The sequence below is a fragment of the Oncorhynchus gorbuscha genome, linkage group LG21 (assembly GCF_021184085.1).
Source record: "Oncorhynchus gorbuscha isolate QuinsamMale2020 ecotype Even-year linkage group LG21, OgorEven_v1.0, whole genome shotgun sequence".
Taxonomy (NCBI): domain Eukaryota; kingdom Metazoa; phylum Chordata; class Actinopteri; order Salmoniformes; family Salmonidae; genus Oncorhynchus; species Oncorhynchus gorbuscha.
Window position 1 is genome coordinate 53267944 of NC_060193.1, and position 25744 is coordinate 53293687.

Genomic DNA, 25744 nt, shown 5'->3' on the forward strand with positions numbered 1-25744 from the left:
AACTCACAAATTAATCTCAAATTCACAAAATAGTTTAGTCATGATCAAAACTAACAACTATATCCCATAACCTCCTCCTATGTCTATAATGGTCAGATGATGTGGTTCAGCTCCTGTCCCCAGATATTCACTGTCCCAAGGGGGTCTATTCACTACCCATCCCCCTCCCCCTACCAACCTTCTAATGTTCAGTTAGTCTTTGTTTAACAAGTCTTTGTTTAACCACAAGCCCACAGATATTCACTTCTATTTCTTTACATAATACAAATCAGGGACACCTTGTTTGACATTAATACAAAGTATTTTATTTTGTTAACATTTCCAATCTGAAAGCAGAAGCAATAAAACACAGGTACAGATTTAAAGATGCAGAATCCCAGATTGATGACCAGAGATGAAGCTCTAGATAGATATCTAGAATGATAGAATGACAGATAGGTAGATGTTGTCTGTGTACAGGGTGTCTACTGGGAGCAGTGGTGTGGCTCCAGTGTGTGAGTGACGGGGGTCTGGTCCTTTAGGGTGGCCTCACAGGTGACTGATCCAGCCTTCCTCCACTGGTCAGTGGGGAGGGTGAGGCTGCTGCTCCAGCTGTAGTGACCGTCCTTCTCCAGGACCTCCAGACTCTGGCTGCCCTGCAAGACCCCCCGGCCCCCAGCCTCCAACCCAGCTTCCAGCCCTCCGGGAAGCCCCTGTTGGCCAGACACACTAGAGCCACATTCCCCTGGTCCTGCTCCTCACTGGAGGGAAGTAGGACAGTCAGGGAGGGAGGTACCACACCCACTAGGAGAGAGAAGAGGAGGGGGGGTAGGAGAGATGACATGTAAGGGTTAAACTGGACAAGAACCTTGAAGAACTTTCAGCAACTTTAATAAGAAGAAACAAATATGATATTCATATTGTATAAAGTAGTCTGTGAAAATGGCAAGTTAAATATAAATATATTTTACACACTTTTACTTCCCTCCAATATCATTGATGAAGCAACACCACACACTACAGTCAGTGATGCATTAAAGTACAGTTCAGAAATGAAACTTACTTATAAAATGCATTTAACAATGCTGCTGAACTGTTTTTGTGTATTTAAAGACATCGAACACACCAAACTATCATTTTTTGGCATATTAGGTTGTTGTCCTTGATCATTAGGTTATGTGGAAACACACTCGGAATCAAATAAATGAAACAAATAAAATAAATGAAACAAATAAAATACATGAAACATTAAAAACTACAACTTTTTCTGAATAATTACTTTTTGTGACTTTATAAAATGTTCAATTGAATGTATTATAAAAAAGGATGAATCTCTTGTACTTACAGTCAACGATGAGTTTGGTGCCTCCACCGAAAGTGTACCACAGTGACACAGACTCATTAAACAGCCGTACAAAAACCTCCTGCACTTTACACACACCAGTAACTCTCTACACAACACATTCAACCCTACCACTGATTGTCGGTCATAAACAGCATGTGTAGGTCATAACTTTTCAAATTAGTTATTTTATATTATTACTTTTTGCTGAATTCCCCCCTGACTATAAAATATAAATGTTGGAGATCTGTAATATCTCTGACAAACTCACTAAGTATAAGAAGCAGCCATGTAGAATAGAAATACACCAGTATTTAATGAAAAAAGTTACATGTAACTAAATACTGTAGTTAATTCCAGGCCTTCAAACAGATTCAGGTAAGCTATTTCCTTCCATGTTTAATATTGTTATTGTGTTGCATTAACAGTTTCATCATCTGTCCTGAGGTACGGTGTTTCCATAGAGGAGGTGCTTTGCATCGGCAGCTCATGCTTCAGTGCTCTGGGAGTGTTTATAGCCGAATGAGTTTCAGACTGCAGGACTGAGATCTGTCCATCAACACAACAGAAACCACGACAACCATGACTCTGATCACCATCTTTATCTGGACCCTGGTCTGCTGCTGCCTCAAAGGTCTGTTGTTTTATAACTCTTGCAATGGAACAATACATGTTGAGTACCTTGTATAATCATCGAAATGGATCTCAATTAAGAAATGTACATTCATAAAATATATTTAAATATAAGTCATATCTTATTCATACTCGTTGATCAATTTATATTTTTCTTCTTCAGGATCCAGAGGTAAAGGTGACTGTGACTCAGCCTCCTGTAGTGACATTTTCTCCAGGAGACCCTGTCACTCTGACCTGTACAACCAACCCTAAAGTGTACAGATGGGATGATGGAGATGAGGGTGTGTTCTGGTATCAACAGAGACCTGGAGAAGCTATCAAACATCAGACAGAGGACACCATTCATCTCCATGTGATATGTCTGACCTAGCAAGGTCATAGGTCAGATATGAAAGGTTGCACATTGCCTCTATGCTAGGAAGCATTACAGTACATGACCATTCCTTACATCAGTGGCGGGTTTGAACAGGCTCCTGCAGTGGAGAGGACAAGTACTTACTGATAATCCTCTTTTCTATGAATCAAGGAAGAGGTCACAATGAATCTCCTGGAGAGAGAGAGAGATATTAACTGTAGATGTAGATACAGGAGCTCCCCGGGCAGCCTAATGGATTAAAAGCTGCCGTATCTGATGTGTTAACTCACCTGGTGTCCTTCATGTCAAGGCGGCCGCTTGCAGGAAGTGCCTCAATCAGAGATAAAGTTATATCCTGTTTGCGCTGGTTTCTGACTGACACAGTACTGGAGGTAAGCAACACTCACCTCTTGGATCGCGCCACGCCCACAAATGACTCTTTTATTTTCTCTTCACCTTTATATTCTGCTTCCAAAGACAAACAGAATACCTGTCTGGAACAACGCTACGAAAATGGAACCTATAAAAATCATGTAACTTAGCATCTGCTAAATGTAGAAATACTCAGTCTGCTCAACCTCAGCCTTCTCAGCTTCACATTTCACATGATCTCATGCCATGTTTAATCTTTCCACTGCCAGTGGTTCTCCTAATCTTTTTACTGATGGTGTGTGTCAAAGAGGTCAGTGTGTTCATGCAAGTGTGTGTGTGTGTGTGTCCTAGTGGTCATCCTTCCTACTGTCCATTGTCCAGGGCAGGGATTAGCTGATTGAATTAGAGTTAGTGGCCATTGTCTGATTAACAGGTCACGTGGAATAAACATGGCATGTCTTTACACGCAGACAGGACACACAGATAGAACATGGCATGTCTCTACATGCAGACAGGACACACAGATAGAACATGGCATGTCTCTACATGCAGACAGGACACACAGATAGAACATGGCATGTCTCTACATGCAGACAGGACACAGAGATAGAACATGGCATGTCTCTACATGCAGACAGGACACACGGATGGAACATGGCATGTCTTTACATGCAGACAGGACACACAGATAGAACATGGCATGTCTCTACATGCAGACAGGACACACGGATAGAACATGACACAGGACACACAGATAGATAGAACATGGCATGTCTTTACATGCAGACAGGACACACAGATAGAACATGGCATGTCTCTACATGCAGACAGGACACAGAGATAGAACATGGCATGTCTCTACATGCAGGCAGGACACAGATATAGAACATGGCATGTCTCTCCACGCAGGCAGGACACACAGAACATGGCATGTCTCTACACACAGATAGAACATGGCATGTTTCTACACACAGATAGAACATGGCATGTCTCTACACACAGATAGAACATGGCATGTCTCTACACACAGATAGAACATGGCATGTCTCTACACACAGATAGAGCATGGCATGTCTCTACACACAGATAGAACATGGCATGTCTCTACACACAGATAGAACATGGCATGTCTCTACACACAGATAGAACATGGCATGTCTCTACACACAGATAGAACATGGCATGTCTCTACACACAGATAGAGCATGGCATGTCTCTACACACAGATAGAGCATGGCATGTCTCTACACACAGATAGAGCATGGCATGTCTCTACACACAGATAGAACATGGCATGTCTCTACACACAGATAGAACATGGCATGTCTCTACACACAGATAAAACATGGCATGTCTCTACACACATGTCTGTCCCATGTCCTGGTTCTCTCAGATATTAAAAGTCAGGCAGCTACATTATGGGACACTCAGATCAGGCTTCATTACCTAAAGCATTTTTTATTGTCATGTGACCCTCCAGATGAGGAAAACTATGTCTCTGACCAAAGCCCATTCTAAAGCTCTCACCCAGGATAATGTCCTGGTTCTAAACCAATGTCTGTAAAGGAAACACTATGCAGTCATCAAGGTCCTTGGAGAATGTGTGTTAACAGATCCATAGGAACTTTTACAGCTGCACCATCGAGAGCATCCTGACTGGTTGTATCACCGTCTGGTATGGCAACTGCACCGCCCTCGACCGAAAGGCCCTACAGAGGGTGATGCAGACAGCCCAGCGCATCACTGGGGGTGAGCTACCAGCCATCCAGGACGTACATGCCAGGCCGTGTCTGAGAAAAGGCCTGAAAAATTGCCAAAGACTCCAGCCACCCGAGACATGGACCGACAGACTTCTAAACAACTTCTATCCCCTAGCCATTAATGTCTAACTACTACTGCTCCCCCTCACACCTACGCTGCTGCTCAAATGATTATTGATTGCCATTACCATTAGTATCTATCTATTTATCCTGCAACTGGTCACCATTACTCCTGTTTACATGTATATATTACCATTAGTATCTATTTATCCTGCTACTGGTCACTATTACTCCTGTTTACATGTATATATTACCATTAGTATCTATTTATCCTGCTACTGGTCACTATTACTCCTGTTTACATGTATATATTACCATTAGTATCTATTTATCCTGCTACTGGTCACTATTACTCCTGTTTACATGTATATATTACAACTTGTATACTACAATAAGTATTTATATATTCCTGCTCACTTTTCAGCCCTTTTTACATGTATATCCTTCTATCACACCTATACTCACTCACACACACACACACACACACACACACACACACACACACACACACACACACACACACACACACACACACACACACACACACACACACACACACACACACACACACACACACACACACACACACACACACACACACACACACACACACACACACACACACACACACACACAACACACAACACACACACAACACACACAACACACACACACACACACACACACACCTGTTTACTGCTAGCAGCCAGCAGGCAATCTCTATAAGTCCTGACATGACTGCTGGGAGAAGCACCTGTGGGCCCTGAATAGACCAACAAGGATAAATAATCACTAAGCTTTGGCAACAACACACAACAAAGGAACATCCTTCACCAATGGTAGGGGGGGAAGGGGGGAACGATTAAAAAGTGTTAGTCGGTTGTTTTTTCCTGTATAGGGTTCAAGATTCCTGTAGAAATCCAACTGAGGAGCCCAATAAGGATCAGTGTTTTGTTGCTTTTTTTGATTGGCTGCCTTGATTTAGCTTCCAAAGTGTTGCAATGTTGTGTTTGATTGTTTTAGCTCTACTTTAATCCTTCACAAACCATTCATAAGGCCTACAGTGCATTTGGAAAGTATTTCATTTTGTTAGGTTACGGCCTTATCCTAAAATGTATTAAATAATTTTTCCCTCATCAATCTAGACACAATACCTCATAATGACAAAGTAAAAACAGCTGTTTAGAAATGTTTGCAAATATATAGAAATAAAAAAACGGAAATATAACATTTACATAAGTATTCATACCTTTCACGCAGTAGATTGTTGAAGCCCCTTTGGCAGCGATTACAACGTCAAGTCTTCTTGGGTATGACGCTACAAGCTTGGCACACCTGTATTTGGGGAGTTTCCCCCAGTCTTCTCTGCAGATCTTCTCAAGTTTTGTCAGGTTGGATGGGGAGCGTTGCTGCACAGCTATTTTCAGGTCTCTCCAGAGATGTTCGGTCGGATTCAAGTCCGGGCTCTGGTTGGGCCACTCAAGGACATTCAGAGAATTGTCATGAAGCCACTCTTGCGTTGTCTTGGCTGTGTGCTTAGGGTCGTTGTCCTGTTGGAAGGTAAAAACCTTCACCCCAGGTCCTGAGAGATCTGGAGCAGGTTTTCATCAAGGATCTATCTATACTTTGCTCCATTCATCTTTCCCTTGATCCTGACTAGTCTCTCAGTCCCTGCCGCTGAAAAACATCCCCACAGCATGATGCTGCCACCACCATGCCTCACCCAAGGGATGATGCCAGGTTTCCTTCAGACGTGATGCTTGGCATTTAGGCCAAAGAGTTCAATACTGGTTTCATCAGACCAGAGAATCTTGTTTTTCATGGTCTGAGAGTCCTTTAGGTGCCTTTTGGCAAACTCCAAGTGGTCTGTCATGTACAGTGCCTTGCGAAAGTATTCGGCCCCCTTGAACTTTGCGACCTTTTGCCACATTTCAGGCTTCAAACATAAAGATATAAAACTGTCTTTTTTTTGTGAAGAATCAACAACAAGTGGGACACAATCATGAAGTGGAACGACATTTATTGGATATTTCAAACTTTTTTAACAAATCAAAAACTGAAAAATTGGGCGTGCAAAATTATTCAGCCCCTTTACTTTCAGTGCAGCAAACTCTCTCCAGAAGTTCAGTGAGGATCTCTGAATGATCCAATGTTGACCTAAATGACTAATGATGATAAATACAATCCACCTGTGTGTAATCAAGTCTCCGTATAAATGCACCTGCACTGTGATAGTCTCAGAGGTCCGTTAAAAGCGCAGAGAGCATCATGAAGAACAAGGAACACACCAGGCAGGTCCGAGATACTGTTGTGAAGAAGTTTAAAGCCGGATTTGGATACAAAAAGATTTCCCAAGCTTTAAACATCCCAAAGAGCACTGTGCAAGCGATAATATTGAAATGGAAGGAGTATCAGACCACTGCAAATCTACCAAGACCTGGCCGTCCCTCTAAACTTTCAGCTCATACAAGGAAAAGACTGATCAGAGATGCAGCCAAGAGGCCCATGATCACTCTGGATGAACTGCAGAGATCTACAGCTGAGGTGGGAGACTCTGTCAATAGGACAACAATCAGTCGTATATTACACAAATCTGGCCTTTATGGAAGAGTGGCAAGAAGAAAGCCATTTCTTAAAGATATCCATAAAAAGTGTCGTTTAAAGTTTGCCACAAGCCACCTGGGAGACACACCAAACATGTGGAAGAAGGTGCTCTGGTCAGATGAAACCAAAATTGAACTTTTTGGCAACAATGCAAAACGTTATGTTTGGCGTAAAAGCAACACAGCTCATCACCCTGAACACACCATGCCCACTGTCAAACATGGTGGTGGCAGAATCATGGTTTGGGCCTGCTTTTCTTCAGCAGGGACAGGGAAGATGGTTAAAATTGATGGGAAGATGGATGTAGCCAAATACAGGACCATTCTGGAAGAAAACCTGATGGAGTCTGCAAAAGACCTGAGACTGGGACGGAGATTTGTCTTCCAACAAGACAATGATCCAAAACATAAAGCAAAATCTACAATGGAATGGTTCAAAAATAAACATATCCAGGTGTTAGAATGGCCAAGTCAAAGTCCAGACCTGAATCCAATCGAGAATCTGTGGAAAGAACTGAAAACTGCTGTTCACAAATGCTCTCCATCCAACCTCACTGAGCTCGAGCTGTTTTGCAAGGACGAATGGGAAAACATTTCAGTCTCTCGATGTGCAAAACTGATAGAGACATGCCCCAAGCGACTTACAGCTGTAATCGCAGCAAAAGGTGGTGCTACAAAGTATTAAGTTAAGGGGGCTGAATAATTTTGCACGCCCAATTTTTCATTTTTTGATTTGTTAAAAAAGTTTGAAATATCCAATAAATGTCATTCCACTTCATGATTGTGTCCCACTTGTTGTTGATTCTTCACAAAAAGATACAGTTTTATATCTTTATGTTTGAAGCCTGAAATGTGGCAAAAGGTCGCAAAGTTCAAGGGGGCCGAATACTTTCGCAAGGCACTGTACCTTTTACTGAGGAGTGGTTTCAGTCTGGCCATTTTACCATAAAGGCCTGATTTGTGAAGTGCTGCAGGGATGGTTGTCCTTCTGGAAGGTTCTCCCATCTCCACAGAGGAACTCTGGAGCTCTGTCAGAGTGACCATCGGGTTCTTAGTCACCTCCCTGACCAAGGCCCTTCTCCCCTGATTGCTCAATTTGGCCGGGCGGCCAGCTCTAGGATAGAGTCTTGGTGGTTCCAAACTTCTTCCATTTAAGAATTATGGAGGCCACTGTGTGTTTGGGGACCTTCAATGTTGCAGAAATGTTTTGGTACCCTTCCCCAAATCTGTGCCTGGACACAATCCTCTTGAAGCTCTACGGACAATTCCTTCGACCTCCTGGCTTAGTTTTTGCTCTGACATGCACTGTCAACTGTGGGACTTTATATAGACAGGTGTGTGCATTTCCAAATCATGTCCAATCAATTGAATTTACCACAGGTGGACTCCAATCAAGTTGTAGAAACATCAAGAATGATCAATGGAAACAGGATGCACCTGACCTCAATTTAGAGTCTCATAGCAAAGGGTCTGAATACTCATTTTTGTTTTTTAAATTTATACATTTGCAAACATTTCAAAAAATCTGTTTTTGCTTTGTTGTTATGGGATATTGTGTGTAGATTGATGAGGAAAAAAATGTAGGAATCAATTTTAGGATAAGCCTGTAACATGGCAAAATGTGAAAAAAGTCAAGGGGTCTGAATACATTCCGAAGGCACTGTAAATGCTTGATTTTCATATCAACTTACCTCAGTGTTAATTAGTCATTCAGGACTTTGACAACTGTTATTTTCAGGCGGGGTCAACTTTAAGTAATTATTGAAATTAACTCACTTAAGCAGTCCTGATTCTTTCTGAATAAAGTAAGTTCCTAGTCAGTCAGTGGTAATAAGACATAATGGGTTATTAATGGGAGTGAGACCTCAGTGTCAGAGACCGCTACTGACCTAGAACCTGCTAATCCCATGGGGATGTTGTGAATGTGAGTGTGAGTGTGTGTGTCTGAGTCTCTAGGAAGCATTATTTTCAAGGGCTTAATCTCCTGTAGGAGACAGAGGTTTACAGAGACTTACTCTGTCCACTTCCACCTCCTCTCTGACAGCCGTTTAGATCTGTCCACTTCCACCTCCTCTCTGACAGCCGTTTAGATCAGCTAGTGTATGACTGACTGACTCTCTGGCTGGATGCACTGACAGCCAGTCCTGCTGCATCGTCAGCTATCCTTCAGTTTCTGCAGTGGCCCGGGTTCGGTCCTTAGTGATTTCACTGCCTTGACTCACCATAAATCTTTTACAGCGGGAATCCACTTAAAGCTTTTGGAGTTTTGTGAACCATCAAGCAGGACGAGAGACATAATTTCAAGACAGGACAGGATACTGAACAGGGACCAAAAGGGAATCAGGCGGGACCCACAAGTGACTCGCAATTCTCCGGTTTGGGAATCATTCATTGACTGGACGTAAGGCAGGACCTTGGGCCACTAGGCCTATCTCTTCTCTCCTCTCTTTCCTTCAGCCCGTGGAGTAACTGGGCCTCAGGATGGAGTGCATAAAGCACATTATAAAGAGCATGGTCTCTGTGAAGGTTTGGGCGTACATCAAGGGCTACTGTAAACGCAATGGGTTACTGACGCTCTCGGTCATCGCCGTGGTTTCTGGCTGTGTGCTCGGCTTCTCCCTCCGCAGCTTCAACCTCTCCACGCAGGTATGGAGGCGCGCACACACACACACACACACACACACACAGCTATTGAGTCATGCAACAAGTTTTTGGTTCTAGTGGGCCTAAGGTTTATAGCACTCAGGCATCCTACAGGGAGATGTGATGAGCTTTGGGTCTTAGACGGGGGTAGTGTTAACACAGAGGGCACTGGGTGTTACAAATCCCTTTTGGCCCGACAGTCTAGGGGAGATGGTAACATAACTCATGCAATTTATAATAGTGACAAAGTAAAAGTGAGAACGAAATAACCACAACAACTGAAATCTACCGTCAAACTCAGGGTTTATTAGTAAACACACGGTAATGGGGGGAGCAGGAAAAAGGGGCTGAGCTGGACCCAAGGAAAGAAACAATAAGCATCCAAAAACACTCCTAAACTAGACTATTTCAACAACAGCTAACTAACTAACCAAAAAAACAGTGTGTGGTCCCCCCAGTTCTAACTAGGGTATTTAACAAAGTTTACCTACGGGTAGTGTATGCCCATTGGTGACTTGTCTTGGTTCCCCCTTTTCCCACCAGCAAACAAACAAACACCATAACCAAAAACAATACTCACAGGTGATGACAAAGTAACCAGAGAGAGTGAAACAGAGAGAGTGAAACAGAGAGAGTGAAAAACAACATGGCATTTACAGAGAGATTGAGCTCTAGAGCAAACAACTGACAGGGTTTTTAAACAGGTGATGACAAAGTGCTATGGAGATGATTGATTGGTGACAAACAAAAGAGAGAAAAGAACAATACACAAAGAGAGATACCTGTATCTGTAACACTGGGTCTTAGACAGAGTGAAACAGAGAGAGTGAAACAGAGAGAGTGAAACAGAGAGAGAGGGCTCTAGGTCTTAGACAGGGTGATAGTGTTAACACAGAGGGCTCTAGGTCTTAGACAGGGTGATAGTGTTAACACAGAGGGCTCTAGGTCTTAGACAGGGTGATAGTGTTAACACAGAGGGCTCTGGGTCTTAGACAGGGTGGTAGTGTTAACACAGAGGGCTCTGGGTCTTAGACAGGGTGATAGTGTTAACACAGAGGGCTCTAGGTCTTAGACAGGGTGATAGTGTTAACACAGAGGGCTCTGGGTCTTAGACAGGGTGATAGTGTTAACACAGAGGGCTCTAGGTCTTAGACAGGGTGATAGTGTTAACACAGAGGGCTCTAGGTCTTAGACAGGGTGATAGTGTTAACACAGAGGGCTCTGGATCTTAGACAGAGGGATAGTAAACCACTGAGGGGTTGGTTGAGAGGGCCTTACACTGGCATAGTGCAGACGGAGACCAAAGAGAGAGTGACCAGCAAGACACTTTCACAACGCATAAAACCCTGTCTCACAAAGCTTGTTGACATGGGAAACTACTCTGACTGCAGATCGATAACTGCTGTATTGAATTCAGAACAGATGCAATGCAACAATATCAACTGAACCATAACCTGCACATCCAAGTTATACAGTACTGATTCAGCTAGCGACAGTAGAGGCTGGACCATTCAACTGCTCTACCTGGGTCAATAGTAGCCATGGTGATCCAACCCTTGACAACCACTATTTCAGTAGTGGATTAATGGGTCAGCAGCTTCTAATTATCTGACACACTGTTGTAATCTGCATCCGCGCTAACCTCAACCTGTCAACAAATACACAGCATCAAGCATAGCCCAATGGGAAAGCACGTCACCTGAGAATGATTGATTGATTGAACTTTATTAGTCATGTAAAATCCTGTAACACAATGTCAAACCAAAAATATATAACATACCATGCACCAGACCAAGAAGTGGGTTTGACTTAGCTGGCCTGGTACAATGGAACCAACAGAATAGTCCCTAAAGTGCAAACGGTGCACACCTCATGTATTTGAAAGTATTTTACCAACTGTATGTATTTGCCCCAGGTCTGCCATGTACAGCTTGTCCCCTGACCCAGAGTGTTGTGTGTCTCCCCTTTCCAGGCTAAGATCTACTTCTCGTTCCCTGGAGAACTGCTGATGAGGATGTTGAAGATGCTGATCCTGCCTCTCATCACGTCCAGGTAACACATCATCACTACTGTCTGTTCCCCATGTCCCTACTGCTCTTCTCCCTGGTCTACACCACAACCCATGCTACTTCAATAGAACACTCTATACATTTATAATGGAATAAGACGCTAATCGAATACTCTATGGATTCATATGGAATACAACACTAAATGAATACTCTAGGAGTTGTAAAGAAAGAGAATGCTATCAGAATGCTGTACGACTCCTGCTGAAATAGAACTCCTAGAGCATTCACAGCATTGCATTTCATCAGGATTCGTACAGTATTCTGATAGCATTCTCTTTCTTTACAACTCCTAGAGTATTCATAGCATTCTAATGGAAAAGAGCTCTAAATTAAATAGCTCATTAAATAGAACGCTATCAGAATGCTCTCTGAATTTGAATGGAATACAACACTGACTGAATGCTCTATGAATCCTAACTCCGTGGCCAGTCTGATGTCGGGGCTGTCAGCCATGGACACTAAGGCCAGTGGGCGGCTGGGGGTGCTAACCATCACTTACTACCTGTGGACCACCTTCATCGCTGTCATCGTCGGCATCATCCTGGTGCTGGTCATCCACCCTGGTACGGGCACAGAGAAGGACGGGCACAGAGCAGGGTCAGGGCCCGTTATGACTTCTGCTGACGCTCTGCTGGACCTCATCAGGTACATATACACACAAGCAAGCATTTACGCACACACGGATGCACGCATGCAAACACGCACAGACAGACACACGAATGCACATACACACGGTGAAGTATCTTGAGTGGCATATTTGAATAGGGTGGCCCACAGACACATTGCCTCTATCAGTAGTTGGCTGTACCAGATTCCAGAGTTTCCTGTCTTTAGTCAGTCTAAGATGTTTAGCTCCCACCTTTTCATCCTTAACATCCCTCATGGGACGAGATTCCAGATTTCCACGAGACTCAGGCAACAGATTCTGACTGCTCTGCTAACACAGACGTTCGAAAGAATCAAATATTTTATATTTGATTCTTCCTGTCGGGGTTTGTGTGGATTAACCCATAAATAAACCAGTCAACCAGTGAACTCAGTGAACTCCAGTTTTCCTTAGCTAAGTATAAACCATAAAGGTTGTGTAGGCCTGGGATTCAACAACAGGCGCTTTGTATACAAGCGCATTGCATTATGGAAAAATGCGCCTTGTAAAGGCAAGTTTCCTGACGTTGGTGGATATTGCATTCATGGTAAACGCTGCGGATTCCAGCTCAAGCGTAAATTACCTTTAAAAGTCAAGAGCAATGGGCTTGTCCAACATGCCTTTGACTGAATCCCCAACCTGGTCTCAGAGCATTTCGTATTATTCTGTACGTAAATCCGGGGCAGCCCATGTAGTATTATATGTTACGTTTTGTAATGTATGTATTAATTTGTGGATATCCATCACCCATTTCGTATGATATGCTACGATTACAATTTGTATTATGTGTTACGAATTTGTAAAAAGAATGATATGTTACGAAATTCTAGCAAGGTGGCTAGGTGGCTAATTTTAGCTAGCTGGCTAACGTTAGCTAGGCTAGGCGTTAGGGGTTAAGGTTAGGGTTAAGTTTAGCAGTTAGGTTAAAAGGTTTACGGTTTATGATTTGGGGAAGGGTTAGCTAAAATGGTTAAGACCCTGCTGGCTAAATAGCCTCCTAATACTGACTCTTCAAGGAATCAGATATTTTCTTTTTCTGTTACCAACAGTGTTGTGGTTCTGTGTGGAATGAATCATTTTAAACCAGTAAACCAGTACAGAACCAGTCCTGTCCACCCCAGTCCCCTTAGTACAGCTCAATACAGCTACCTGGAAGCTTGTATTAAGTAGGGGTCTTTAGGTCGTAAATAGCATTTACAACAGCAACACCAGTACAAGGTCATTTAGCTCACGTGGCTTGAGGGATTTGCACGTTTGGGACTGTTCTATTGGTTATATTGTTCACATTCACTTCTGAAACAAGTCAACCCTCCCGTGGGCCATGTTAATAATAGGCATCATTAGGGGAGAGTGGGGTAAGTTGAGCCATTCTTTACATTCAGTATCACTCAGTCAAGGGAAATACAACATTATTTCTAAAGATACTGTATCTACATATATTTCAGCATGTATCCCTGGAAAAACATAGCTTTTCCAAAAAAAAAAGTGGTTTCTTAGCACAACTTACCCTGGGTATGGGGGTAAGTTAAGCCGCCTACAAATTTCTCTACTGAATGAAAAAGTAACACGACCTTTTTAAAACCATGTATATTTTCCCAACCATGTCTATTTCCCAACCACAATTCCACACAATCACTTTTTGTATTTTGATCATTTTAAGCATCTTTTAACACAGGCTTAACACCTAATTAACACTGTACTTTTAAAAACTATTTTAACATAGACCAGCCCCTGTTGTTACCTCATATCCCAGCAAAAATGCAAGCATTATGAAACCTCTAACACAACAAATATATTTGACTTGGTGAAAATCTATTTTTTGGACCTAACTTGCTTACTACTTTTTCCATGTGGTTTCTTCCTTCACAGATTCCATAAAATCATGACCTCATCCTAAATATTTGGTCAAATTATATATTTGAGTGGCTCGACTTACCCCTTTGGCTCAAAGTACCCCAGTGACGACTAAGTCTCTATCTTCTCAGAACACACCGTGTCCTAAATGCTTTGCCCAGAACACACTGCACATTGCGTGTCGAGGACTGCAGTGGCTTAGGCCCTCCGTGTGAAGAATCCTCCAAAGCCCAAAGGATTATGGGTATTTTTAGTGAAAGCTGTGTACGGGCGGGCGGATGTAGGCTGTATGACTGTCAGAGGGTGCTTTAGATCATTTGTCACACGTCTGATAGGCTGACTGGCCCTGGGGCAGTGGCCTTAACATGATCCTTTATGAACACAGGCCTCCTATTGATGAGGACTCTTAACCACCAACACAGGCAACCAGCCTGGAGATGTTACCACATTGTGACATCATTCTTACAACTTTATTATTCCGACTGCAGAACAGCTGAAACATACTGACGGTGCAGGAGAATATGAGACCAACTATGAAGAGAAGTCATTTAGTCAACAACGACCCTAGTCAGAGCAACAAAGTCATATAGTCAACAACGACTCTACTCAGAGCAACGAAGTCATATAGTCAACAACGACCCTAGTCAGAGCAACGAAGTCATATAGTCAACAACGACTCTACTCAGAGCAACGAAGTCATATAGTCAACAACGACCCTAGTCAGAGCAACGAAGTCATATAGTCAACAACGACCCTAGTCAGAGCAACGAAGTCATATATTCAACAACGACCCTAGTCAGAGCAACGAAGTCATATAGTCAACAACGACTCCTAGAGCAACGTCAGAGCCCTAGTCAGAGCAACGAAGTCATATAGTCAACAACGACCCTAGTCAGAGCAACGAAGTCATTTAGTCAACAACGACCCTAGTCAGAGCAACGAAGTCATTTAGTCAACAACGACCCTAGTCAGAGCAACGAAGTCATTTAGTCAACAACGACCCTAGTCAGAGCAACAAAGTAATTTAGTCAACAACGACCCTAGTCAGAGCAACAACTTTGGCTTTGGGGAAATGTAACATTTTGGTGTCCTTGTGTCTATCTACAAGTTTTGTGGTTTGGTAGACAGCTGAAAGGGATACTTCGGGATTTTGGCAATGAGGCCCTTTATCTACTTCCACACAGTCAGATGAACTCGTGGGTACCATTTTTATGTCTCTATGAAGGACATTAGAGGTAGTTTCACAAGCCAATGCTAACCAGCATTAGCGCAATGCCAGGAAGTCTATGAGTATCTGCCAGCATGCTCTCTGTCCAGGGTCTTGTTAAGTCTTTCTGAGACAGCGGACCTCTTGGCTTCTGGCCGGACCAGGAGAAATTGACCCTACTCAGGATAGGGCGCCTCCTGGGTGGCGCAGTGGTTAAGGGCGCTGTACTGTAGCGCCAACTGTGCCATCAGAGACTCTGGGTTCACGCCCAGGCTCCGTTGTAACCAGCCGCGACCGGGAGGTCCGTGGGGCGACGCACAATTGGCCTAGCGTCGTCCGGGTTAGGGAGGGTTTGGTAGTAGGGATATCCTTGTCTCATCACGCACCAGCGTTTTCTGTGGCGGGCCGGGCACAGTGCGCGCTAACCAAGGTTGCCAGGTGCACGGTGTGTCCTCTGACACATTGGTGCGGCTGGCTTCCGGGTTGGATGTGCGCTGTGTTAAGAAGCAGTGCGGCTGGTTGGGTTGTGTATCGGAGGACGCATGACTTTCAACCTTCGTCTCTCCCGAGCCCGTAGGGGAGTTGTAGCGATGAGACAAGATAGTAGCTTCTAAAAACAATTGGATACCACGAAATTGGGGGTAAAAAATAAAAATACAAATTGAGACGATAACAGAAAGCAGTTACCCCAACCTTCTGACACTTTATATGCACAGTGTGACAGGACAGGGCTACCGGAACACAGGGTCCGCAGAATAGACTGTCCACCTGAAGGTAGAGATTTCACTTTTAAAAATCTGAACAAATCATATATGACAATATAACATCACACATCATATAAACAGTTTTATTATCACAACAACTCAGGGAATAACTCACATCATATAAACAGTTTTATTATCACAACAACTCAGGGAATAACTCACATCATATAAACAGTTTTATTATCACAACAACTCAGGGAATAACTCACATCATATAAACAGTTTTATTATCACAACAACTCAGGGAATAACTCACATCATATAAACAGTTTTATTATCACAACAACTCAGGGAATAACTCCCATCATATAAACAGTTTTATTATCATAAACAGTTTTATTATCACAACTCAAATAACTCCCATCATATAAACAGTTTTATTATCACAACAACTCAGGGAATAACTCCCATCATATAAACAGTTTTATTATCACAACAACTCAGGGAATAACTCCCATCATATAAACAGTATTATTATCACCCCCATTACTCAGGGAATAACTCCCATCATATAAACAGTTTTATTATCACAACAACTCAGGGAATAACTCCCATCATATAAACAGTATTATTATCACCCCCATTACTCAGGGAATAACTCCCATCATATAAACAGTTTTATTATCACCCCCATTACTCAGGGAATAACTCCCATCATATAAACAGTTTTATTATCACCCCCATTACTCAGGGAATAACTCCCATCATATAAACAGTTTTATTATCATCCCCATTACTCAGGGAATAACTCCCATCGTATAAACAGTTTTATTATCACCCCCATTACTCAGGGAATAATTCCCATCATATAAACAGTTTTATTATCATCCCCATTACTCAGGGAATAACTCCCATCGTATAAACAGTTTTATTATCACCCCCATTACTCAGGGAATAACTCCCATCATATAAACAGTTTTATTATCATCCCCATTGCTCAGGGAATAACTCCCATCATATAAACAGTTTTATTATCATCCCCATTACTCAGGGAATACCTCACATTTCTTAGGGAGGGGGCACACAGGGAGTATGGCGAAGCCAGGTAGGAGACCTGCACCAACTTCCTGTGCTTACCGGGGGGCTAGAGAGACCGGGCAGGCACCGTGTTATGCTGTGGAGCGCACGGTGTCTCCATAGCCCGGTGCGGTACATACCAGCTCCTCGTATCGGCCGGGCTAGAGTGGGCATCGAGCCAAGTGTCATGAAGCCGGCTCCATGCATCTAGTCTCCAGTTTTTCTCCTTGGGCCGACTTACATGGCACCAGCCTTGTGCACGGTGTTCCCGGTTCGCCTGCATAGCCCAGTGCGGGCTATTCCACCTCGCCGCACTGGCAGGGCGACCGGAGCATTCAACCAGGTAAGGTTGGTCAGGCTCGATGCTCAAGAACTCCAGTGCGCCTGCACGGTCTGGTCTATCCAGTACCACCTCCACACACCAGCCCTCCGGTGGCAGCTCCCCGCACCAGGCTTCCTGTGCGTGTCCTCGGCCCAGTACCACCAGTGCCAGCACCACGCATTAGGCCTACAGTGCGCCTCGCCTGTCCAACGCTGTCGGAGTCTCCCGCCTGTCCAGCGCTGCCAGAGCTTTTCTCCTCTCCAGCGCTGCCGGAGTCTCCCGCCTGTCCAGCGCTGCTGGAGTCTCCCGCCTGTCCAGCGCTGCCGGAGTCTCCCAGTCTGCAAGGAGCCGACAGAGCCGCCAGTCTGCAAGGAGCCGCCAGAGCTGCCATTCTGCAAGGAGCCGCCAGAGCCGCCAGTCTGCAAGGAGCCGCCAGAGCCGCCAGTCAGCATGGAGCCGCCAGAGCCACAAGTCAGCATGGAGCCGCCAGGGCCACCAGTCAGCATGGAGCAGCCAGAGCCGCCAGTCAGCATGGAGCAGCCAGAGCCGCCAGTCAGCATGGAGCAACCAGAGCCGCCAGTCAGCATGGAGCAGCCAGTCTTCCAGGATCTGCCAGAGCCGCCAATCTGCCAGGATCCGCCAGAGCCGCCAGTCTGCCAGGAGCTGCCAGAGCCGCCAGTCTGCAAGGAGCCGCCAGAGCTGCCAGTCTGAAAGGAGCTGCCAGAGCCGCCAATCTGCAAGGAGCCGCCAGAGCCGCCAGTCTGCAAGGAGCCGCCAGAGCCGCCAGTCTGCAAGGAGCCGCCAGAGCCGCCAGTCTGCAAGGAGCCGACAGAGCCGCCAGCCTGCAAGGAGCCGCCAGAACTGCCATTCTGCAAGGAGCCGCCAGAGCCGCCAGTCTGCAAGGAGCCACCAGAGCCGCCAGTCAGCATGGAGCCGCCAGAGCCACAAGTCAGCATGGAGCCGCCAGGGCCACCAGTCAGCATGGAGCAGCCAGAGCCGCCAGTCAGCATGGAGCAGCCAGAGCCGCCAGTCAGCATGGAGCAGCCAGAGCCGTCAGTCTGCAAGGAGCCGACAGAGCCGCCAGCCTGCAAGGAGCCGCCAGAGCTGCCATTCTGCAAGGAGCCGCCAGAGCCGCCAGTCTGCAAGGAGCCGCCAGAGCCGCCAGTCAGCATGGAGCCGCCAGAGCCACAAGTCAGCATGGAGCCGCCAGGGCCACCAGTCAGCATGGAGCAGCCAGAGCCGCCAGTCAGCATGGAGCAGCCAGAGCCGCCAGTCAGCATGGAGCAGCCAGTCAGCATGGAGCAGCCAGTCAGCCAGGATCCGCCAGTCTGCCAGGATCCGCCAGAGCCGCCAATCTGCCAGGATCCGCCAGAGCCACCAGTCTGCCAGGATCCGCCAGAGCCGCCAGTCTGCCAGGAGCCGCCAGTCTGCAAGGAGCCACCAGAGCCGCCAGTCTGCAAGGAGCCGCCAGAGCCGCCAGTCTGCAAGGAGCTGCCAGAGCCGCCAGTCAGCATGGAGCCGCCAGAGCCGCCAGTAAGCATGGAGCCGCCAGAGCCGCCAGTCAGCATGGAGCAGCCAGAGCCGCCAGTCTGCAAGGAGCCGCCAGAGCTGCCATTCTGCAAGGAGCCGCCAGAGCCGCCAGTCTGCAAGGAGCCGCCAGAGCCGCCAGTCAGCATGGAGCCGCCAGAGCCACAAGTCAGCATGGAGCCGCCAGGGCCACCAGTCAGCATGGAGCAGCCAGTCAGCCAGGATCCGCCAGTCTGCCAGGATCCGCTAGTCTGCCAGAGTCTGCCAGGATCCGCCAGTCTGCCAGAGTCTGCCAGGATCCGCCAGTCTGCCAGGATGCACCAGACCCGCCAATCTGCCAGGATCCGCCAGAGCCGCCAGTCAGCCAGGATCTGCCAGAGCCATCAACCTGCCTGAGCTTCCTCTCAGTCCTGAGCTTCCTCTGAGTCCTGAGCTTCCTCTGAGTCCTGAGCTACCCCTCAGTCTTGAGCTACCCCTCAGTCTTGAGCTACCCTTCAGTCCCGAGCTACCCCTCAGTCCCGAGCTACCTCAGTCCCGAGCTGTCCCTCAGTCCCGAGCTGTCCCTCAGGCCAAGGTCGGCGGCGAGGGTCACCAATCTAAGGACGCGGAGTAAGCGGACTAAGACTATGTAGGAGTGGGGTCCACGTCCCGCTCCAGAGCCGCCACCGTGCGACAGACGCCCACCCAGACCCTCCCCTATGAGGGCCGGGAGTCCGCACCTTTGGGGGTTGGGGGGGTACATAACCTACAAAAAAACCTAGATAAAACACACCACATAAATACCCATGTCACGCCCTGGCCTTAGTATTTTGTGTTTTCTTTATTATTTTGGTCAGGCCAGGGTGTGACATGGGTATTTATGTGGTGTGTTTTTATCTAGGTTTTTTTTGTAGGTTATGGGATTGTGGTTTAGTGAAGTAGTCTAGGTAAGTCTATGGTTGCCTAGAGTGGTTCTCAATCAGAGACAGGTGTTTATCATTGTCTCTGATTGGATACCATATTTAGGCAGCCATATTCTTTGAGTGTTTCGTGGGTGAGTGTTTTTTGAGTGTTTATTTTTTACATTTACATTTAAGTCATTTAGCAGACGCTCTTATCCAGAGCGACTTACAAATTGGGTTTATTGTTTTTGTATATTGTTCGTAGAGTCATCTTTCATTAAAGATGTTTATAGACAACCACGCTGCGTTTTGGTCCGATCCCTGTTTTACCTCTTCAGAGGAAGAAGAAAACCGTAACACATATCCAATACTGTCGTAGACTTTATGATTTACATGTTATTCTCCCTTTGACAGGAACATGATTCCCTCCAATCTGATAGAAGCAACGTTTCAACAGTACCGTACAGACCTGGTGCCCATAGTGGCCTCCAGTTTGGTGGAGTCCCAGGCCAACTACGTCTACGTGATGCCCGACCACAACAACCCTCAGCTGGGCCACCCGGTCTTCCTGGAGATCACCCCAGCTCCAGACATCAAGTACAAGATTGTCCCTGGCCACAGCTCTGGCATGAACGTACTGGGGATTGTCATCTTCTCTGCTACTATGGGTGAGACACACACACACACACACATATAGTATGCATGAATGAACACACACTAATGACACACTGGATACACGAGTACACACATGCCCTTCCAATCACGCCTGCTCCTGTGTTTTCTCTGTGCAGGCCTGCTCCTGGGGAAGATGGGCGAGAGAGGCGCTCCATTGGTCAATGTGTGTCAATGTGTCAACGAGTGTGTTATGAAGATCATCAATGCTGCCATGTGGTGAGTTGTTGAGACACACACAGCAAAGTCACTTGTCTGAAATCTTCTTCACATGTAAAGGTCTGGTAATCCTGATCTGGAGGATTGAGAATGGGAGGATTCATTTAGATTGAGATTGGATCTCACCAACACATCTTCCTCCCACCCCCCTCTCCCTAGACCTTAGTCATTAGCTCAGTATATGTCTGCATTTCAGGTGTGGCAGGTCATCAAGGTGAGCCGGGTCAACCCAAAGCTGATTTACTTCTTAGGAAGCCCAAAGCTCAGGGGGCATGACAAACTGTAGCTCAGTTGGTAGAGCATGGCGCTTGTAACGCCAGGGTAGTGGGTTTGATTCCCGGGACCACCCATACTTAGAATGTATGCACACATGACTGTAAGTCGCTTTGGATAAAAGCGTCTGCTAAATGGCATATAATATAATAATAATAACAACGCCTGGTGAACAGAGACAGAATCACAAGGGCCCGTTGCTTGCTTGCCTCATTTATTTTGAGGTATTTATCATTTATTGATCTTTTTCCAGGTATTTCCCTTTCGGCATTGTGTTCCTGGTAGCAGGGAAGATCCTGGACATGCATGACCCCGCCCACCTGGGAGAGAAGCTGGGGATGTACTTCATCACAGTGTTAGCCGGCCTGTTTGTCCACGGACTCATCCTGCTGCCGCTCTTCTACTTTATAATCACACGCAAAAACCCCTTCACCTACATCAGAGGCCTGCTACAGGCTCTGGTCATCGCCCTGGCAACCTCCTCCAGTTCTGCCACCCTGCCCATCACCATGAAGTGTCTGTTGGAGAACTGTGGAGTGGACAGACAGATCGCCAGGTTTGTCCTTCCAGTGGGAGCCACCATCAACATGGACGGGACAGCCCTCTACGAGGCCGTGGCAGCCATTTTTATTGCTCAGGTCAACGAGTACGAACTGGACTTTGGTCAGCTGGTCACCATCAGGTTAGGACTGTCTACACAAGAGCTCTCTCTGTTACTCTCTTAGTTACTTTGTGTCACAGCACACACACACACACACACACACACACACACACACACACACACACACACACACACACACACACACACACACACACACACACACACACACACACACACACACACACACACACACACACACACACACACACACACACACACACACACACACACACACACACACACCCCTGACCCTGCTCTTGTTTCTTCAGTATCACAGCAACAGCGGCCAGTATCGGGGCTGCTGGGATTCCGCAGGCGGGCCTGGTTACCATGGTGATCGTCTTGACCTCTGTGGGGCTGCCGCCCGCTGACATCACACTGATCGTGGCCATCGACTGGGTCCTGTAAGTGTCTGACCGTGAGAGTGTTTGTGGACTGGGTCCTGTAAGTGTCTGACCGTGAGAGTGTTTGTGGACTGGGTCCTGTAAGTGTCTGATCGTGAGAGTGGATGGGGACTGGGTCCTGTAAGTGTCTGACCGTGAGAGTGTTTGTGGACTGGGTCCTGTAAGTGTCTGACCGTGAGAGTGTTTGTGGACTGGGTCCTGTAAGTGTCTGATCGTGAGAGTGGTTGGGGACTGAGTCCTGTAAGTGTCTGACCGTGAGAGTGTTTGTGGACTGGGTCCTGTAAGTGTCTGATCGTGAGAGTGTTTGTGGACTGGGTCCTGTAAGTGTCTGATCGTGAGAGTGGTTGGGGACTGAGTCCTGTAAGTGTCTGACCGTGAGAGTGTTTGTGGACTGGGTCCTGTAAGTGTCTGATCGTGAGAGTGTTTGTGTCTGGCAGGGATCGTTTCAGGACCATGATCAATGTGTTGGGAGACGCTCTGGCTGCAGGCATCATGTGTCACCTCTGTAAGAAGGACTTTGAGAGGAGGGAGTCAAACGCTAACTCTGCCCGGGTAACAGCTCTATACCAGCTTTACACTGACCCCAGCCCTAACCCCTCTACAATACAACTATATACCACCTTTACACTGACCCCAGCCCTAACCCCTCTACAATACAACTATATACCACCTTTACACTGACCCCAGCCCTAACCCCTCTACAATACAACTATATACAACCTTTACACTGACCCCAGCCCTAAGCCCTCTACAATACAACTATATAATACCAGGATGTAGTGTGTTTGAATCTGCTCTTCGACTAACTGTGTTCTCTCTCGATTTCTCTCTCTGTGTGTGTGTGTGTGTGTGTTTTGTGCAGAGGGACACAGTGATCTCCTTCGGTGGCCAGAGTGTCCAGAGTTGTGCCCTGTCCGAGGCTCCTCTCATGGACTATGCCCATCGCTGTGACTATGTCTACGAGGTGGAAGGTGACTGTGTCACAGAGAGATCTGGCCCCACTTACAACCTGTGTCAAGTTTAGGAGAAACCTGTTCCCTGTTACAACCTGTGACCTGTGTTACAAAGAAACCGGTCCCCGGCTGCAACCCGTATCACAGAGAAACCGGTCCCCTTCTACATGCTGTCACAAACAAACCCGTCCCCCGCTACAAACTGTTTGGTCTGAGACACTTTCACTGGACAGACAGCAGGGGGCACTGCCCGCCTTCAACAGAGACCTTTCTATTTACATGAATATACATAGAGTTGTCCTGATATCAATGGCTTTGGACTGGGGAATTACAATGGGACTGGGAAACAACCCTGCACTGAAACAGAGTTTGCACTTTTCTGATGTGCATTTATCAGGAGTTGACTATAACGTCTTCATAATGTTCTCTGATGAATCAGTTGGTTGATGATGTGCTCACACCACTAATTGTTGTGCGGTTGATTCCTGCACATGCAGTAAGTCGCTTTGGTAAATGTTCAACGTTTTACTGTCTGATGATCACACCTGTGCCATGATGAGGAAGCAGGTTTTCCTCATCGTTTTGTGACTGGCTATCTAGGCTACTGTAACCTACCAGTGACAGGGACTTACTTATACAGTAGGTCCACTAGGGTGCATGTTATGTCCGAGTCAGTTTTCCTTCTTTAGCTCAATGCAGATTCCGCTCAGGACACCATTTTGGTGCCACAATGTACTGCAGCACAGAGCACTTTTTAGGCAACCAGGTGGCATTATGGACACCATTTTGGTTCAATGTGCTGCTGACTGTGAAGATAGATGACAAGCACTTTCAGAGTTTTTTGAAACCTTGTTTGGTATCAGAATGGTTATAGATACTTGCATGAAGATGCGATATTTAGGGCTGCTGGTTTTCTGTTCTACCTGATCATTAATTACATCCATCTGGTGTCCCGGGTCTAAATCAGGCCCTGATTAGAGGGGAACAATTAAAACATGCAGTGGAACTGACTTGTGAGGTCCAGAGTTGAGTTTGAGGGTTCTAGAGATATAACAGTAGTTTAAAACAAATGTGAGTGTGACTACTGATTATTTAGAAATATATATTTTTTTAATGGTTTAAACTTAAATGTTTTATTTGCACATTTTTCATTTTTATTTTGCAGTTAGGTTTTGGAGTTGCCTTAAAATGTTCTTAATAACTGGTCACCGTTGCGGAGAATGTTGCAACCACGAAAGTGCTGAAATTGACAGAACTTAATACTGAAAATGTGTTTAAATATAGTCAGTGACTAGGAGTGAATCCTCTCATCGTTACCTCTGTTAACCTATTTATAACAAATACAGAAAGGTTAACTGATATTTCAATGTCTTATTGGTAGATTTACTGTAGATTTCACTGTAATGTATATCTTTGACCACCTAGGATCTAGAAGAAACTTCTCAATGTTTTTACATGCAAATGCAAATTACTGTGGTGTCCATGCAAGATACTTGTCTTGAACATTATGTTCTAATCCAATTTGAAATGTAATGATTTGAGCATAACTTTCCCCCTACCTCACAGTCCACACAATAAGCCAAAAGGATGATCCTGTTGAGCTTTATAAAGCTTACAGATATTTTATTCAAAGTAATTGTGTGTTAGACAGGTTCTGAACAGGCCTTCCTTCAAAACCAAACAGAGGAAATCAAAATCAATCTATTAAAAAAGTCAAAAGGAACACACTCCAACACAAAAAAAATGTACAAACATGTAAAACTACATACAAGTCAAATAAATTACATCTTTGTGCCTCCACTGCTGTTGCCAGGTTCTTCCATCTCTCCCACATAAATTAAGGCTAAAAACAGAGGTTAACCATAATCTATTAACTCCAGTAAACCCACTAGCATTTCAACATAGCATTTCAACATAGTAGCACTGAAAAGCTAGCAAAGCAAGAGCTGATTAGTAGAACTAGAATAGAAAAATATCAAAAGGATGAGAACAAAGAGTCAAGCAAGTGAACCACTCCCCCTCTAGTGGTCATTTCTGGTTCAGAATAACCACTCCCCCTCTAGTAGTCATTTCTGGTTCAGAATAACACTCCCCCTCTAGTGGTCATTTCTGGTTCAGAATAACCACTCCTCCTCTAGTGGTCATTTCTGGTTCAGAATAACCACTCCCCCTCTAGTAGTCATTTCTGGTTCAGAATAACCACTCCCCCTCTAGTGGTCATTTCTGGTTCAGAATAACCACTCTCTCTAGTGATCGTTTCTGGTTCAGAATAACCACTCTCCCTCTAGTGGTCATTTCTGGTTCAGAATAACCACTCTCCCTCTAGTGGTCATTTCTGGTTCAGAATAACCACTCTCTCTAGTGGTCATTTCTGGTTCAGAATAACCACTCTCTAGTGCCCTCTAGTGGTCATTTCTGGTTCAGAATAACCACTCCTCCTCTAGTGGTCATTTCTGGTTCAGAATAACCACTCTCTCTAGTGGTCATTTCTGGTTCAGAATAACCACTCTCTCTAGTGCCGCTTC

At 45.5% G+C, this 25744-nt stretch overlaps 1 protein-coding gene and 1 pseudogene across 3 annotated transcripts; one reads left to right on the forward strand and one right to left on the reverse strand.

The window, feature by feature from the left end:
- Nucleotides 1-284: 284 nt before the first annotated feature.
- Nucleotides 285-2616, reverse strand: LOC124008045 (annotated as a pseudogene).
- Nucleotides 1846-24580, forward strand: LOC124008541 (excitatory amino acid transporter 5-like). 3 transcript variants are annotated; one of them, XM_046319891.1, is made up of 10 exons: nucleotides 1846-1955; nucleotides 2118-2704; nucleotides 11723-11802; nucleotides 12249-12464; nucleotides 20452-20705; nucleotides 20829-20928; nucleotides 21455-21883; nucleotides 22132-22266; nucleotides 22704-22818; nucleotides 23129-24580. In XM_046319891.1, the coding sequence occupies exons 2-10, from the start codon at nucleotides 2615-2617 to the stop codon at nucleotides 23288-23290; spliced, it is 1581 nt and encodes a 526-aa protein (XP_046175847.1). In that variant the 5' UTR covers nucleotides 1846-1955; nucleotides 2118-2614; the 3' UTR covers nucleotides 23291-24580. The 3 variants fall into 3 exon arrangements, with proteins under 3 accessions (XP_046175847.1, XP_046175846.1, XP_046175848.1); XM_046319890.1 differs by lacking the exons at nucleotides 1846-1955; nucleotides 2118-2704 and adding an exon at nucleotides 8667-9753; XM_046319892.1 differs by lacking the exons at nucleotides 1846-1955; nucleotides 2118-2704 and adding an exon at nucleotides 10536-10550 and having other exon boundaries at nucleotides 10616-11802.
- The last annotated feature ends 1164 nt before the right edge of the window (nucleotides 24581-25744 follow it).